The 15,259-nt window shown below is 39.6% G+C and overlaps 1 protein-coding gene across 1 annotated transcript in view; it reads left to right on the plus strand.

Annotated features, from left to right (window-relative positions):
* The window catches only part of BAZ2B (bromodomain adjacent to zinc finger domain 2B), an 85,620-nt gene that overhangs the window by 49,515 nt on the left and 20,846 nt on the right, over positions 1–15,259 (plus strand). Inside the window, exons 18-23 of the mRNA XM_086466056.1 lie at positions 54–86; positions 1,257–1,322; positions 9,038–9,178; positions 9,962–10,216; positions 10,884–11,098; positions 12,511–12,585. Of these exons, the coding sequence (XP_086322182.1) occupies positions 54–86; positions 1,257–1,322; positions 9,038–9,178; positions 9,962–10,216; positions 10,884–11,098; positions 12,511–12,585 (785 nt within the window). The remainder of the gene's footprint in view (positions 1–53; positions 87–1,256; positions 1,323–9,037; positions 9,179–9,961; positions 10,217–10,883; positions 11,099–12,510; positions 12,586–15,259) is intronic.

The following is a 15,259-nucleotide window of genomic DNA, read 5'->3' on the forward strand; positions in this document are numbered from 1 at the left end:
TTTATGACTTTGTGATTTCTGTTTCATAATATTGTGCCAACTCTTTCTACCAGGAGTTGGAGAGGCATAGACTAGATATGGTATGGGTATGTTTATTTTTGTACATCTAACACCGCATTGTGATTTGGTTGTGATATGGTTGTCATAGCAATGCATAAAATGTAGCACTGGCTGCTGTCATATTACATACTGCTGCATGGCTTTACAGCACAGTGCATTGCATACATCTGCTTGTCTTGTCTGTTAAGGAAAAAAAAATGACGTCTTGAACATGGCAATAAATAAATGAGATTTTTAACCAGAAATCCATGTTACTGATGTCCCAGTAGAAATTGGACTACTGTATAAAATCAGGGATTAATTAATGCAAAATTATAGGTAGTCACTTGGATAATTTTTGCAAGCCTTGTCCCATGTATGGGAGTGAATCCAGACATTTTAAATACAATTTGAATTAATCTGTTTTAGAAATCGGGATGATGTCTTTTCGAAGTTTATAAGGTGATGAGGAAATTAGCTTTCAGTTGGTGGTAAATACATAAAGTTATAAGTACAGAACGAAACATTAGAATGTAATCCTACCCTCACTGAATTAGATGATAAAATTTCCATAGCCTTTACTGGGGCAAGAATTACTCTACAACTTTTAAGACAAAACCCTCATACTTAATGCTCTAGAATACTGCTCCTTAGTGCATTTGAAGTTACTGACATAATTTGTTGAGGGACAGGCATCGCTAAATGCAAGTGTCATTGCGTACGTATATGCACCACCACTAGTTTGATTAAAACTGATCTAGAGCCGAGAAAATTAATCATATTAATTTGTTGTTTGGTTACAAAAATGTTAATGTTTGCAATACTTGAAAATGAGCAGTTTAAAATTTCTGCTTAATTGGCTATTGAGGAAGTAAATTGCAAGTTCCATAATAGCAGATGTAAGGTAACTGACCTGTTCCAGCCAACCATTATGCTTTTTGTTCTGCCAGCTTATGAAGGAGCATCACAACTGACCATAAGTAAATCTGTATGCTTCTTTTTTACACTGTCTCCATGTTCATTGCTTTACCTTTTTGCTTTTGATTGTTCTGTATTTGCTTTCTAAACCTGAACTAAAACATGCACAGACTTGGCCATTCTTGTCCTATATTTAGTATTTACTGTGACTTGTCTATTAATGCTAAATTTGTTACTCAGCTTTTTTACTGATTTGAAAATGTGGATTAGTTTTGTTCTAATCTTACCTGCTTCAATAGGAACGAGAAAGGAGAAGACAGCATATGATGCTTATGAAAGCCATGGAAGCACGTAAAAAAGCAGAAGTGAGTATTAACCCCTGAAAGTTTGAAGTTTTTCTGGTTTTCGTTCTGCAGTGATCTGTGGAAGAGCAGTGTCTTTGATGTACCTGTATGTATAATTTTGTTTGTATACATGGCAGTGGCAGGACAAGAAACGACAGGCACAAATTGAAATACCGGAAATTCTGTTTAAACTGAAGAAGAAATTTTTATTTTGAGGCTGATGGTTGAACACTGTCACAGATTGCCCAGCTAGGTTGTTGAGTTGCAACCTGCTGTAGCTGATACCGCTGGGAGGGACGGATGATGGCAGGGACAGAACACACACGGGGATGGGGATGGGGACTGGATGATGTCAAGAGATCCCTTCCATCCTCAGTGATTCTGAACAAGAAGCCAATAATTGCACAGTCACTTCAGAGACCTTAGTATTTCCTGGGAAGGAAGCTTTATTTTCTCCTCTTCGTGTTGTTCATGAGCATAAGAAGAGTAAGGACTTCATTATACTGACTTGTCAGACTTGCTGGACAGGCTTTCCTCAATGCTTATCCAGGGGTAAAAGCACGCATCTTATTCCAGTCCAGGTGTCTTAGAACTTGTGGATTTTGTAGATGACTCTAGATTTGGAGCATGATGAAACCAAGCAAATAGGATTATTATGCCTTAATAATTTTATTTTTTCTCCTTCAGTAGAGTGTACTGCTGCACTACAGAGAATAGGTGCTTCATTTGTCATTTTATTTTACTAAAAATGTCAGAAATTCTGAACCAAGAGGTAGAGAAGCCTAGAGTCTTAAACGCATATGTGTCATTTAGTGTACAATTGTTTTACATTGTCCATCTCTGAATCTAGATATTTAACTTGTTTTCTTTTTTGAACACAGTGACATTAAGCTGATAACAAAAACCTGACTGATTTCAGTTTCCAAAATTTCAGGCTTTGTTGATGCTGATCATCTAAACATCTACATTATTTTGTTCTGTCCTGTTTCTGAAAATAAGATTATTTTCAAAATAGCTGCACTTCCTTATGATGTGTGCTTCTTATTCTGGTGACTGCTTTCATTTATATAAATCTGGTATAGATCTAATAATCTAGAGGATTATTAGGATCTAATAATACTTGCTTATTGTGAGGATTAATGCTAAAGATTAGATAGACATTCTGTGCTATTAAATCGGGTGTTTGTTGGGCAACTGAATTAAACTGTTCCTTTTAAAATACTGCAAGATGGAAATGTTTTTCGTAGTTCAAACAATTACTTTGCTTACAAATTAAGGAACTCTAGCTAATTTACTTAGAGGGGAAAAAAATATTCAAGAAATACTGGTAGTCCTTATTGGCACAGCCTTACCCCAAATCCTTCAAAATATTTTCGTTGAGTTGACTAATCAGGCCTTTAACTAGTGAAGTTTTACTCTTAGCCTTACTATCACATGAAAGACACTGAAGTTCCCCTGCTATTAAGCTAATATAATAGTGGTTTTGTAATAGAACTTCTTCTTATAAGCAATTGAGAGGTAGCAATTTCTTTAGAAGGTTGTGGAAGGAGATGAGGGCAAAGGTCTTTAGCTTTGCCTTGAAAAGGAGTATTAACCTCATTGCTTATGTTCATGACTGAGGTAGCTTGAGAGGAAGCCTCTCTTAACACGAATACCATGTCCTGCTTATTCAGGTTACACTGCAGTAAATAAAATGTCACTAGCAACATTTTTAGCTTCATTGGTTTGAAATAATACAGTAGTTTATGTTGCATTATAGGTGGTTAAAAAAAAAAATCTAAACAAAAGTACATGGTGGAATAGCATTGATGATAAAACTAGAGCTGTACAGTGTGATTGATGAAACTTTTGTTAGACCGTATCTAATTTACATCTTAATCCTGAGGCTGTCTTCAGTTTTAACTCTGATGTTATCTTAAGGGAGGACTATCAATGCTAAAACATAATGGCTAACTTTTTTATTTTACTTTTTATATATTTCTCTATAACCTGAGACTTTAATGAATAAAGTACAGATAGCTAAGAGATTGAGGTAAAATAACCATCATTATGGCATCTGGTTGTCAAAGAAATTGATAAAAATTTTCTCTTAAGTATGTTTCTAAATTTAAATGAAAGTGACAGACCAAAGGAAAATTGAATTATACTTCAGTGCAAGGAAGTAAAAAACTGGCTGGGCAGCCAAGCACAGAGGGTGGTGATGAATGGAGTTAAATCCAGCTGGCAGTCGCTCACAAGCAGTGTCCCCCAGGGCTCAGTATTGGGGCCAGTCTTGTTTAACGCCTTTATGGATGATCTGGATAAGGGGATTGCGTGCCTCCTCAGTAACTTAGCAGACGACACCAAGCTGGGTGGGAGTGTTGACCTGCCCGAGGGCAGGAAGGCTCTGCAGAGGGACCTGGACAGGCTGGATCGATGGGCTGAGGCCAATGCCATGAGGTTCAACAGTCCAAGTGCCGGGTCCTGCCCTTGGGTCACACCAACCCCATGCAGCGCTACAGGCTGGGGAGGAGCGGCTGGAAAGTGCCCGGTGGGAAAGGAGCTGGAGGTGCTGGTCGGCAGTTGGCTGAAAGTGAGCCGGCCGTGTGCCCGAGTGGGCAAGGCGGCCAACAGCATCCTGGCCTGTGTCAGCCACGGTGTGGCCAGCAGGAGCAGGGAGGCGATTGTGCCCCTGGACTGGGCACTGGTGAGGCTGCCCCTCGAATGCTGGGTGCAGTTTTGGGCCCCTCACTGCAAGACAGACACTGAGGTGCTGGAGTGTGTCCAGAGAAGGGCAACGAAGCTGGTGAAGGGTGATAGGACAAGAGGAAATGGCCTCAAGTTGTGGCAGAGTAGGTTTAGATTGGACATTAGGAAAAATTTCTTCACTGAAAGGGTTGTTAAGCACTGGCACAGGCTGCCCAGGGAAGTGGTGGAGTCACTGTCCCTGGAGGTGTTCAGAAAACATGTAGATGTGGCACTCTGGGATATGGTTTAGTGGGCATGGTGGTGTTTTGTAGATGGTTGGACTTGATAATCTTAGAGGTCTTTTCCAACCTAATGATTCTGTGATTCTGCGAAGAATTTCAGGGTTAACTTTTAAGCCAACTGGGAAAGGTGTCCTCCTGGGTTTCTTATATGTATATGGAGGGACTCGTGGGTGAAATGGTGATTGGTGGCTGTCTTGGTCACAGTGACCATTAACTAGTTGAGTTTCAAATCGTTGGTGATAGGAGAAAAACTGCCAGCAAAGTTTCAACCCTGGATATGGGAAGAGCAGACTTGGGGCTGTTGAAGGAGCTAGTTAGTAAGGTCCCCTGGGAATCTGCTTTTGAAGGTATTTGGGTCCATGAATGCTGGTTACTTTTTAAGAGCTGTCTCTTAAAAGCACAGGAGGAGGCAATTCCAAAGTGTGGGAAGCCAAGCAAGCAGGGCAGAATGCCGGCTTGGCTGACCGGAACTAGAACTTGGGTGGAAAAGGAAAGTGTATTGGAAGCAAGGACAGGCAATATGGGAGGACTATTGGGGAGCTATTCACCACTGTAGGGAGAAAATTCGTGCAGCCAAAGCTCGATTAGAGTTCAAGCTGGCAAGTACTGTGAAGGTCAACAAAAGGGCTTTTTAAAATATGTTAGCAGCAGAAGGAAGATCAGAGATAACATTGGTTTGTTACTTGATGAGGTCAGTCACCTCACCAATAGCGATGTAGAAAAAGTGAAGACCTTTAATGCCTTCTTTGCCTTTGTCTTTAACACTGATGATGGGCCCTGGGACGCCCAGAGCCCTGTGCTAGAAGACTGACTGGGGGTATGATGAACTCCCAGACGACTCTGAATGTGTTGGAGACTTGCTGCTCCAGCTGGGTGCCCAAAAGGCGATGGGGCCTGATGGGATTAATCCCAGGGTACTGCAAGAGCTGGCTGACATTATCGTGGGACCTCTCTCCATTATTTTTCAATGGCCTTGGGAATCTGGAGAGGTTCCAGTCGACTGGAAGCTGGCAAATGTTGTCCCAGTTTTCAAGAAGGGAAAGAAGGAAGAGCCTGGCAATTACAGGCCTGTCAGTCTCACTTCAGTGCCTGGTAAAATTATGGAAAAGTTTATTCTGGGAGTTATTGAGAAACATTTGAGAGACAATGCAGTTCTTGGTCATAGCCAGCATGGGTTCAAAGTCCTGCTTTTTTCTTTTATAAAAGTCCAACGTGATTTCCTTTTATGACAAGGTCACACATCTAGTGGACCAAAGGAAGCCAGTAGATGTGAGGTTTTAATATTTTAGCAAAGCTTTTGGTACTGTCTCACAGTATCTTTCTCAAAACCGTGTCCAGCATACAGCTAGACAAGCGCATAATATGTTCAGTGAACAGCTGGCTGATGGGTCGGGCTCAAAGAGTTTTAATAAATAGAGTCACATCGGGCTGGCAGCCAGGCACCGGTGAAGTTCCTCAGGGCTCAGTTTTAGGGACAGTGTTCTTTATTTATAAAAACATTAATCTGGATGCGGGACTAGTGAATGTACATAAAGTAAGTTTGCCAGTGATACTAAACTAGGAGGAGCTGTGGACTCCCTCGAGGACAGAGTGTTACAGAGAGGTCTGGACAGGCTAGAGAGCTGGGCAGTCACCAACTGCATGAAGTTTAACAAGAGTCAAATTCTCCACCTGGGACGGGGCAGTCCTCATTGTACATACAAACTGGGGGACGAGAGACTGGACAGCAGTCTTGTGGAAAGATATCTGGTTGATGGCAAGTTAAATATGAGTCAACAGTGTGCCCTGGCAGCCAAAAGAGCCAACCATGTCCTGGGTTGCATCAAGCACAGCATTGCTAGCTGGTCGAGGCGGGTGGATGATTGTTGCACTCTACACTGCACTGGAGCAGCCCCACCCTGAGTACAGTGTGCAGTTTTGGGCTCCTCAGTGTAAGAAGGACATCAGACTATTAGAGCGTGTCTAGAGAAGAGCAGCCAAGATGGGAAGGCTCTCAAAGGCAAGACTTAAGAGGAGCAGCTGAGGTCACTTGGTTTGTTCAGCTTGGAGAAGAGAAGACTGAGCGGTGCCATCATTTGCAGTTTGCAAGTTCCTCAGGGGGGGTGACGGAGGGGGAGGTGCTGATCTCCTGGAGCTCTGATGACCAGCGACAGGACATGTGGAAGTGGAATGAAGCTGCATCAGGGGAAGTGCAGATTGGACATAAGGAAAAGGTTCTTCACTGAGAGGGTGGTTGGTCACTAGAACAGGCTCCGCAGGGAAGCGGCCATGGCACCAAGCCTGTCAGAGTTCAAGGAGTGTCTGGACGATGGTCTTAGTGATATGGTTCAGTGTTAGGTAGTCCTGCCAGGAGCAGGGGGCTGGACTTGATGATCCTTATGAGTCCCTTCCCTCGAGATATTACATGATAAATCTTTGTTAAAAAGTTAGATTAAGTTGTTTCTGATCTTCCTACTAGTATCCCATAATACAAACTAGAAAAGAAAATAATGGCAGTTTTGTTGATAATATTTTCATAAACTAAAATCAGGAAATCTGTTTCTGACCTATATCATGCTGGTAAGTTAAAATTGTGCAAATAAAGCTACTGAGAGCTGAGTATTCTGAAGATGTTTTTTCCACAGCAGCTGTAAATAAGAATAGAATTCAAAAAACCAGTATGTTCCATTTTTAAAACTGTGTTGTCCTCTCCATGTTCTCCACATCCTTGAGGTGGAGGACTCAAAACTGGACATTATTCCAGATGCTGTTTCATCATCACTGAGTAGAGGAAGATCATACCCTGAGCACCAGGTCCATTGTTGGAAATCAGGATGCTAGGCTAAATGGTTGTATGGTCTGATCCAGTGCTGTAATTGTATTCTTACTCTCAAGGAAATAGAATAGCAAATGTTTATTGCAGCCAGAAAAAGTAATCTCTAAATACATTCATGAAACTTAGCATGCTTAAGGTTTGCATTTTTAATCATAACTGCAAATTAATATGTTTCCACCTAAATATCCATATGTACTTCTCTTGTTTTCTGTTGACATAGAATGTTTTTAGTTGTCAAAAACAACTTGTAGGAAATGCCAGTTGGCTTTGAGACCTTGCCATAGGTTAAGATAAAAGACAGTGAACCATTTAAAAAAGTAAGTCAGGGAGTATTTTCCATTTTAAAATAAAATTATTGATTTTGTGTGCTGCTTTAGTGTATTGTGATTTTTCCATACAAGATGTATGCTGTTAAAGGGAGAAAACCATGAATAAGCGACGTATCCCTTATGAAATCGTCACGGATATGAGGGCCTGCGTTGTCAATACAGAGGATGCTGACACCGCTGCAAAGCAGCAGTTGGACAGATGGGTAGTTCTATATGTGACTGCCTTTTATCTGCCAGTATAAGGTTGCTAGTCCAACCCGTTCTTTGTGTCCAACTCTGACCTCTGTCTTGCCTAAAATCCACTGAAGACTGTAGTAGTAGAGGTCAGCTGCTTTGTGCAGTCATCGTGTTATCACCAGTGGTGTAGTAATACTCAGTACAGAATCAAAACAAGGAATAAACAGCCATGGGGCCTGACAGAACTATGTCGTGAAGTCAGCAGTTAATGCTGTTCTACAAATGCAGCCAGGTCCTGAATTACAGTTATAGCCCATGCCTTTATTTATGCAAAATTTGTTAGCGGTACGCTGAAGAGACTAGAGCGGTTTCTTAAACTGACAGAATAATGGGGAGTGATTCTTAATTATATGAATCAGCTTATCTTGGTTCTTTAGCCTGTCTGCGTCCACAGGTGAAAAGCACGTATAATGTCTTCAGCTTTGTGTCGTGTCAGGGTCTTACGTTGTCACGTGCACATGCGTGTGTGTATAAGCACGCAGTTCTGTGATCTAAAGAGGTAGCACTGGTATATGGCAGATTCCACGCATGGTTTCTTACTCAGTATTTGCCTTCAATATCAGCTGGACAGAGGTGTGTAATGGGTTGTGTAGGCAGACCAGCATATCGATGCTGGGCCTGTGCTAGCAGAACCCCTAGAGTTGGGGATGGGAAAGGCAATTGGAGCTCCAAATTCAGAGCTTGTCTTAGCAGGTTGGAGAGAGAGTATAATATTCTGTGTGAGATCAATGCAGAGGGTGTTGGAAGAGAAAAATAATTGAGGGTCTGGCTTCCTACTTGATTATCCCTGTGATCATGTTGTACCGAATAAGATGCTAAGACTGTTCAGTTTTCAGATTGGATGATGCTATGTACACGGTAATTCAAGGCCAGAAGCTATATGTGTTGAAAAGATCAGTTGTGGTTTGTAAGCTATTTGTATCCAGGTTATGTATTATGGGCTTTTTTAAACCATGTGTTGTCCAGAGATGTTTTCCCACCTACCTCTTTCTTGAGCAGTCTCTGCTTTAGCAGATGCATATTGATGATAGCAGCATGTAAGCAGGGCCTTTAAAATCAGATGCCTTGCCTGTATGGCAGTTCTTTGCTATGTTTTCAGTCAGTCAGCTTTCTGAAATGTTACTCCAAAGATCTCTCAATGTAAACAAACTCAATACCCATGGCCATGTGGACAGAAGAGAAAAAAAGTGAATCTTAGATTTGCTAACAAATTCAATGGTTTTGTTCTATTTCTGTAGTTTCTCCCTTACCTTTAGTTGAATGCACGTTCCTTAATTGCTGTGGTAATTATTAAGATTACGTAAGTGGTGCTCTTCAAATTCTTAGATTGTTCCATTGTAAGCATAATACCTGGGGTTTATTTTCTGCCTTTTGATTCTATTTAAGGAAAAAGAGCGGTTAAAGCAAGAGAAGCGTGATGAAAAAAGGTTAAATAAAGAACGTAAACTGGAACAGCGAAGATTGGAATTAGAAATGGCAAAGGAGCTAAAGAAGCCTAATGAAGATATGTGCTTAGCAGACCAGAAGGTAATCATAATAATGTAAATTTATTTTTCTGGCTCTTGTTTCTGTATTTTGCCATTGTGACAATAACATTTTTCTTGCAGCCACTCCCAAAGCATTGAAGTTTTGGCCTAGAAAATTAGATAACTATTTGAGATATGTACAAATACAGGTGCTACAAACACTAAAGTAGCGTATGTTTAGTTATGAAGAGCGTTTTGTTTAAAAGTGGCCTGCTTCACAAAAAGCATTTGCGTGATTTTTTTTTTCAGTTACTCTTTAGTTATTTATATAGCTGGAACGTGCATCCTGTCTCAGTACACAGACCGTAGATAGAACTTTTCTCTTATGTGTAACTATTCTAAAAACTACTCAAAAAAATTACTCTCCCGGTCTTCTCTTTTCTTAGTTCCTGTCCTTCAGGGCTTAACATACCTCAGGTTCAGGCTCCCTCTGTTCCAGAGAATTTCCCTCCCTGTGTCCCCCAAATATTTTTATACCACCGTTTATAGTATTTTGCTCAGAATAGAGCCTGAGAGCATCTCCTGAACAAAAAGTGAGTATTTATTGATCTCTTGCCTCCTATAATATGTGAAAAGGTAAATATGTTTCAGCTTTAAATTAAATTTACTAGATGGAATGGGGGGGGGAGGAGGGCGGGCGGGCAGCTTCCCAGTAGGCTTTAGCTTCTGTCATTGTCATGCTGTAGGCCGTATGGAAGCATCAGCCAATTTCCTAGCTAGTATCAAAAAAGTTTTCTTTTGAAGTATACCTCTGAATCTTTCATTGTTTTTCTTTACTTTTCAGCCATTGCCAGAGTTGCCTCGCATCCCAGGCCTTGTTCTCGATGGAAGCACGTTTTCAGATTCTCTCATGGTAGTGCAGTTCCTGCGTAACTTTGGTAAAGTTCTTGGCTTTGATGTAAATGTGGATGTCCCTTCCCTGAGTGTTCTTCAAGAGGGCTTGCTAAACATAGGGGACAGCATGGGAGAAGTACAAGACTTGCTTGTAAAGCTTGTCTCTGCAGCTGTTTGTGATCCAGGACTTGTTACAGGATACAAGGTAAAAAAAAAAAAAAATTAGGATTTTTTAAATTTATGAATGCATTCTTCATAATGTGTCTTTGTCACCTCTCTGATTTGAGTTCTCTTTCCTGATTCTTTTTGGTGTCACTGTTCTAATGTTACTGGGCATTTTCTCTACCCTCCCCAGTTTTTTATTTGGACCTCTTATATAGGGCACTATCATATCTGTGGCCATGTCTTTTAACTCCTTTTTTTTCCCCCCTTTTCATTCTTACCCTCATGTATACTCTTGCCATTTCTTTCTCCAAAGTCTGCTCTTACGTCAGTGCATCAGAACTGTTTCATTCATGGTTCTTTCCTATTATCCTTTTTCAAGCCAACATAGCTCTTCTCTACTCTAGAACTGTCGCAAGTTTGTACAAAACAGTATCCATCCAGTTTCAGTTGGACCATGTATTTTTTCATTTAACCTACTTCATTAATACTATCTCTGCTCTTAAAAACTTAGAGGTGAAGACATTCTAATTTGTTACTCTATTCAAGATTCACATTTGAATAGTTTTAAAGAAAAATCCTGATTAAAGTCCTTAGGTAAAAATGCAAACAAATGCACCCACCCTACTGTTTTATGAACAACAGTATAGCCTGCAGAGGAAAATAGTATTTTTAATTGTGATTGTTTGAAACTTCTTTGTCCTTTTTAGGCTAAAACTATTCTTGGGGAACACTTACTGAATGTTGGTATCAATAGAGATAACGTTTCCGAGATTCTACAGATTTTCATGGAGGCTCACTGTGGGCAAACTGAGCTGACGGAGAGCTTGAAGACAAAAGCTTTTCAGGCACATACTCCAGCTCAGAAAGCATCAGTACTTGCGTTCCTTGTCAATGAGTTAGCATGCAGCAAAAGTGTAGTAAGGTAAGACTTTTCTCAAACAGGTCTGCAAAAATAAATTTATAAAAATGTTAATAGTTCAAAAATACTGTACACACTGTTCTGCCACAGGAGGGTTCTTGATGTTTCAATAGTGAAAGATGAAATTTTCTGTGTTACTGCTTCTTACCTTTATATACTTCTGATATGATGGAAGAGTAGAACTTTTCAATGTTTGATTTGTAAGTTTGTTTTCAAAGCTTCCACCAATATTTCTGCAGCTATTTTTGGAGTAAAAGATGAGGTTTAATACAAAGAAATTTATTAGGTATTCTAGGGAATAATGTAGAAGATTCATATAAGGCTTCTGTAGTACTGTTTTCCCTTTTTTCCTTTTGTTTTTTTAAGACCTCTTTTGTCCAGATACTTTAACTAGGGCCATAAACTGAGGTGGCAAGCCTGATTTATCATGGTAGTAATTCAAGGAAGTGTGTACTTCATTTGTGGTCAGTAATGTATAGCATTCTATAATTAAAAACCCTCTATGTTAAACAACATTTTAGAACCCAACAACATGCAATAAAAACTTAGGAAATGCCAAGGAAACTTGAGATACCTCTACCTTCGCATACTTACTTTTGTTTTATTACCTAATTGAGTGCTGTTGTGTTCCCTGGTGAGTTCTGCTGCTTTTGATGTTGCATGCTGCAAAAATGAATCGGGGTTGTGTAAGGCAAGAATGAAAGAGATGCTTCATTTTTTCCAAAGCTGAAAAACAGCAGAAGTGGGCAGTGCAAGTGCTGTGCGTGTACTGTGCAAGAGAGTTCATGTCTATTAATCAAATTCGTCATCGTAAGAAATTTTATCATATTGCAGATGATGAACTGTTAAGTCAGATTTGTAGAAATAATCATTCAGAACTTGAGTTTCTATATTTCGATCATAGAAACTAGTATAACCTGCTAAGTTGTTGAGACTGGAATGTCTCAGAAGTGGGCTTGCAGACAGTCACTGTACTGCAGCGCTTTTTCTGGTTCTTCAGTTTCTACAATGAAAAGTGAACATTAGTTTTTAGATCACGTGGATCCTAGTTAGAATACTGTAGATATACCAGTGATAACTTGCTTTCAGCGCAGGGCTGGATGCTTTGTGGCAAATACATCTGGAGGCTTGACATTGAATTAGAACTATGGAAAGAAATGTCAAATGCTTTGAATGATACACTTCTTACAGAAAGAAAGCTTACTGATACTGTAAATAAAGACTGCCTGACACAGGTACAGCAGTACGCTACATTGGTGTTCCTAGCATTGGAATTTCCTAGCTTTAAAATTATTTATTTTGATTTTTAAACATTTCTCCAAGATAGTTATTTGAGACAAAGTATCTGTACGTAAATGTCTTGTCAGAAAAAGATCTGTACGCTCACAGTTAATGGGTTATTTTGTCTTTGACAGTGAAATTGATAAAAACATTGATTATATGTCAAACTTAAGGAGAGATAAATGGATGGTTGAAGGCAAACTTCGGAAGTAAGTTTTGTTTCCTTAAATATTACAATATATTGCTTTTTTGCATTTGCACAGATATGCTGCTATATAGGCAATCGATTCTAAGGACGGACTACAGGTTTACCAAGAAGTCAGTAGCTGAACTGCTTGATTTAGATGGAAGTGGATTTAGAATGGGGCGGCACCAGTCTTTTACAGTCCATTAAAGATGCATGAGATTCAGAGGGTTACTGTCTCAAAAATGAAGCAAAGTCAAGTCCATTTTGCATTCTTTGGAAGAAAGTAAAAAAATTTTTATTGGAGTATTACAGGAGCTGTCAAATCGCTATGGACGTTACCAAAGTTTATTTGGACCTACCATAATTACCAGTGTTCATCCTGAAAGGCGTTTTAAGAAGAGATGGTTTTCGTACAACAATTACCAATTGAATTTTGTTAGTTTATATTATGTTATCTTAGCATTTCCCATCTGTCAGTTCAGTTGTTCCCTATAGCTAGGGATCATATGTCGAATGCAAACTCTGAGGTTTTTAATATTTTTATTTAAGGTAAAATTGGAACTTTTTAACGGTTGTGAGTTTCATATCCACTGTTCTCCCATCCTACAAGACAAAATTCCATACAGCAAGCGTAACGGCTCCAACTACCAGGAAGCTAGAAGGCATAAAGTTCATGAATCACAGGGGGTAAAAATACATGGCCAGACTCTACTTTATGGTTTTTGGTTTTGTTTGGTTGTTTATTTGTTTTTTTTGTGTTTTTTGTTTTTTTTTTTTTTCTGTCATCTTTGCCTCTTACTAGGAATGGTGAATCCTTTCTTAGTCCTTGCTTTAGGTATTTGTGTTTCTAATCTTATGTCTCCCTTTTTTCCCTTTAATGTATCTCAGAAGGAAGAAGGAAAGAAGTGAAGAAGAAGGACGAGAGGGAGGTAGAGGAAAAAATTAGACCAATAAAAAAAATTTCTCTACTAAAACTGCGGATCCAGTCTGCACAGTGTTAATATATTTTCTCTTTTAGGACAATCCAAATACATTTTCATGTCTTCATCTGTAATCCCCTCTAGGGTTATAGTTTAAAAAGTGTTTCTGAAGTTCTGATGTAGCCAACGGTCTATTAGTGGAATGGGACCCTTACCTGTCCTTGTCTCCTTAGGGATGCTTAGTCTTTCTCTCCCTCCATCGAACTGTAAGTACTTGTAGTTGTAGGAGCCTTCCTTTTTGTCATGATCTCTGTCTTCTTCCCTTTCAAATAGTAGGCGTAATACCCTGAAGTCTCAAGCCCTTCTTCCTTTCTACAATCATTTTCTCTCTTTCTTGTGTTTGCCCCTCATGTGTGGATTTCAGGTTCCAGTAGTGCTGTCCCTGTTTTCAAGCGTAAGTATGGTGGGAATGCTCAGAAACGATCTTCCGCTTCTTTAAATTTACTAGATTCGATGCATCTCTCTCACCTTTGGTTCAAAATCTTTGGATTTTCCACTGTTTTTCTGATGAACTCTTAAGAAGCTGTTTAGAAGACCCTTCTTTGATCACTTTTAAACAACATTTTCTTCTTTATTATGTTAGTTGGTGTTTTTCATAAGCTCTTAGAACTGCTCTGGGGCTTCTCTGAAAAGAAATCTGTCCATTTCAGCCGTCTGTTTGGTCTTTTTTTTCTGCTTCCAGGCTTCATTCTTATGTATGTTATCATCCCCATCCATTCCAAAGCACAGTCTAGGTTTTAAGCATCCCAGTCCCAAACAGTTTCGCATAGGAATATCTGTTTTCTTGCCTGTTTGCCATGTGATCGAGAGATGTGTAATCTTTTCATAGCATACAGGCCTTTACGTGACCCTCAACACAAGCCCATCGTATGTGGAAGTTGTGTAGTGATAGAATAACGGATGCTGAGGAAAGGGTTTATTTCATCTCAGCCTGATTCACCAGTGTTTGTGGTGGTAAATCTTCATACCACTATGTCCAGACTGCCTTGAATTGTATCCAAGTGGGATGAGAAAAGATTGTACCTGTGATCACTACGTGATTTTTCTCTGCTTACGTGCTCACTTTTTATGTAGAGTAGCTCCTCAGCTGGATACTGGCATTGGGGGAGCATAAAAAAAAAACAAACAGGAAAACCTGTGTTTGTAAGATACAAAAAAGCAACATTAAAATCCCAGGTTGGAAAAAGGAATCATTGTATAAAAGCCTTGCCTGGACTGTTTCTGCTGGGCTGATGGTTAGTGAGAGGTTGCACCTAATTCCTTCTCTGTCACACTTAGATGTGAATCTTGGTACTAATCGCCCTTTTTGTAAAGGTACCCGTCTCATACAGTCAGTTCATCTTTCTTTGTGCTTTCTGTATCATGACTGTACTCAGGAAACTGTCTCACCTGAGATGATTCAGCTATTTTTTAACAAGATAATCGCAATCTCAGCATTTCCTTTTCCATTACATGTGTTCTCCGTGGCATCTCTTTTGTAGTTTTATAAATATGAAAAGGAATAAAATTAAAATGGAGCTACTTGAGGGATTAGGTAATACCTGTTTCTTCACAAGACTTCAAATGCTGAAGAACAAGGTTTTTCACTGCAACGATGTTGGTTTTTTTTTAACATGTCAGTTTTTTGGCATACTCCTTGTAAGTTAATTTCCGACAAGGCCATCTCCACTGTAAATGATGCTAGTGTTTCAAAAGCAGTATTACATGAGGGGAGAT

Source organism: Leptosomus discolor, chromosome 5 (genome assembly GCF_034619465.1).
Source record: "Leptosomus discolor isolate bLepDis1 chromosome 5, bLepDis1.hap2, whole genome shotgun sequence".
Taxonomy (NCBI): domain Eukaryota; kingdom Metazoa; phylum Chordata; class Aves; order Leptosomiformes; family Leptosomidae; genus Leptosomus; species Leptosomus discolor.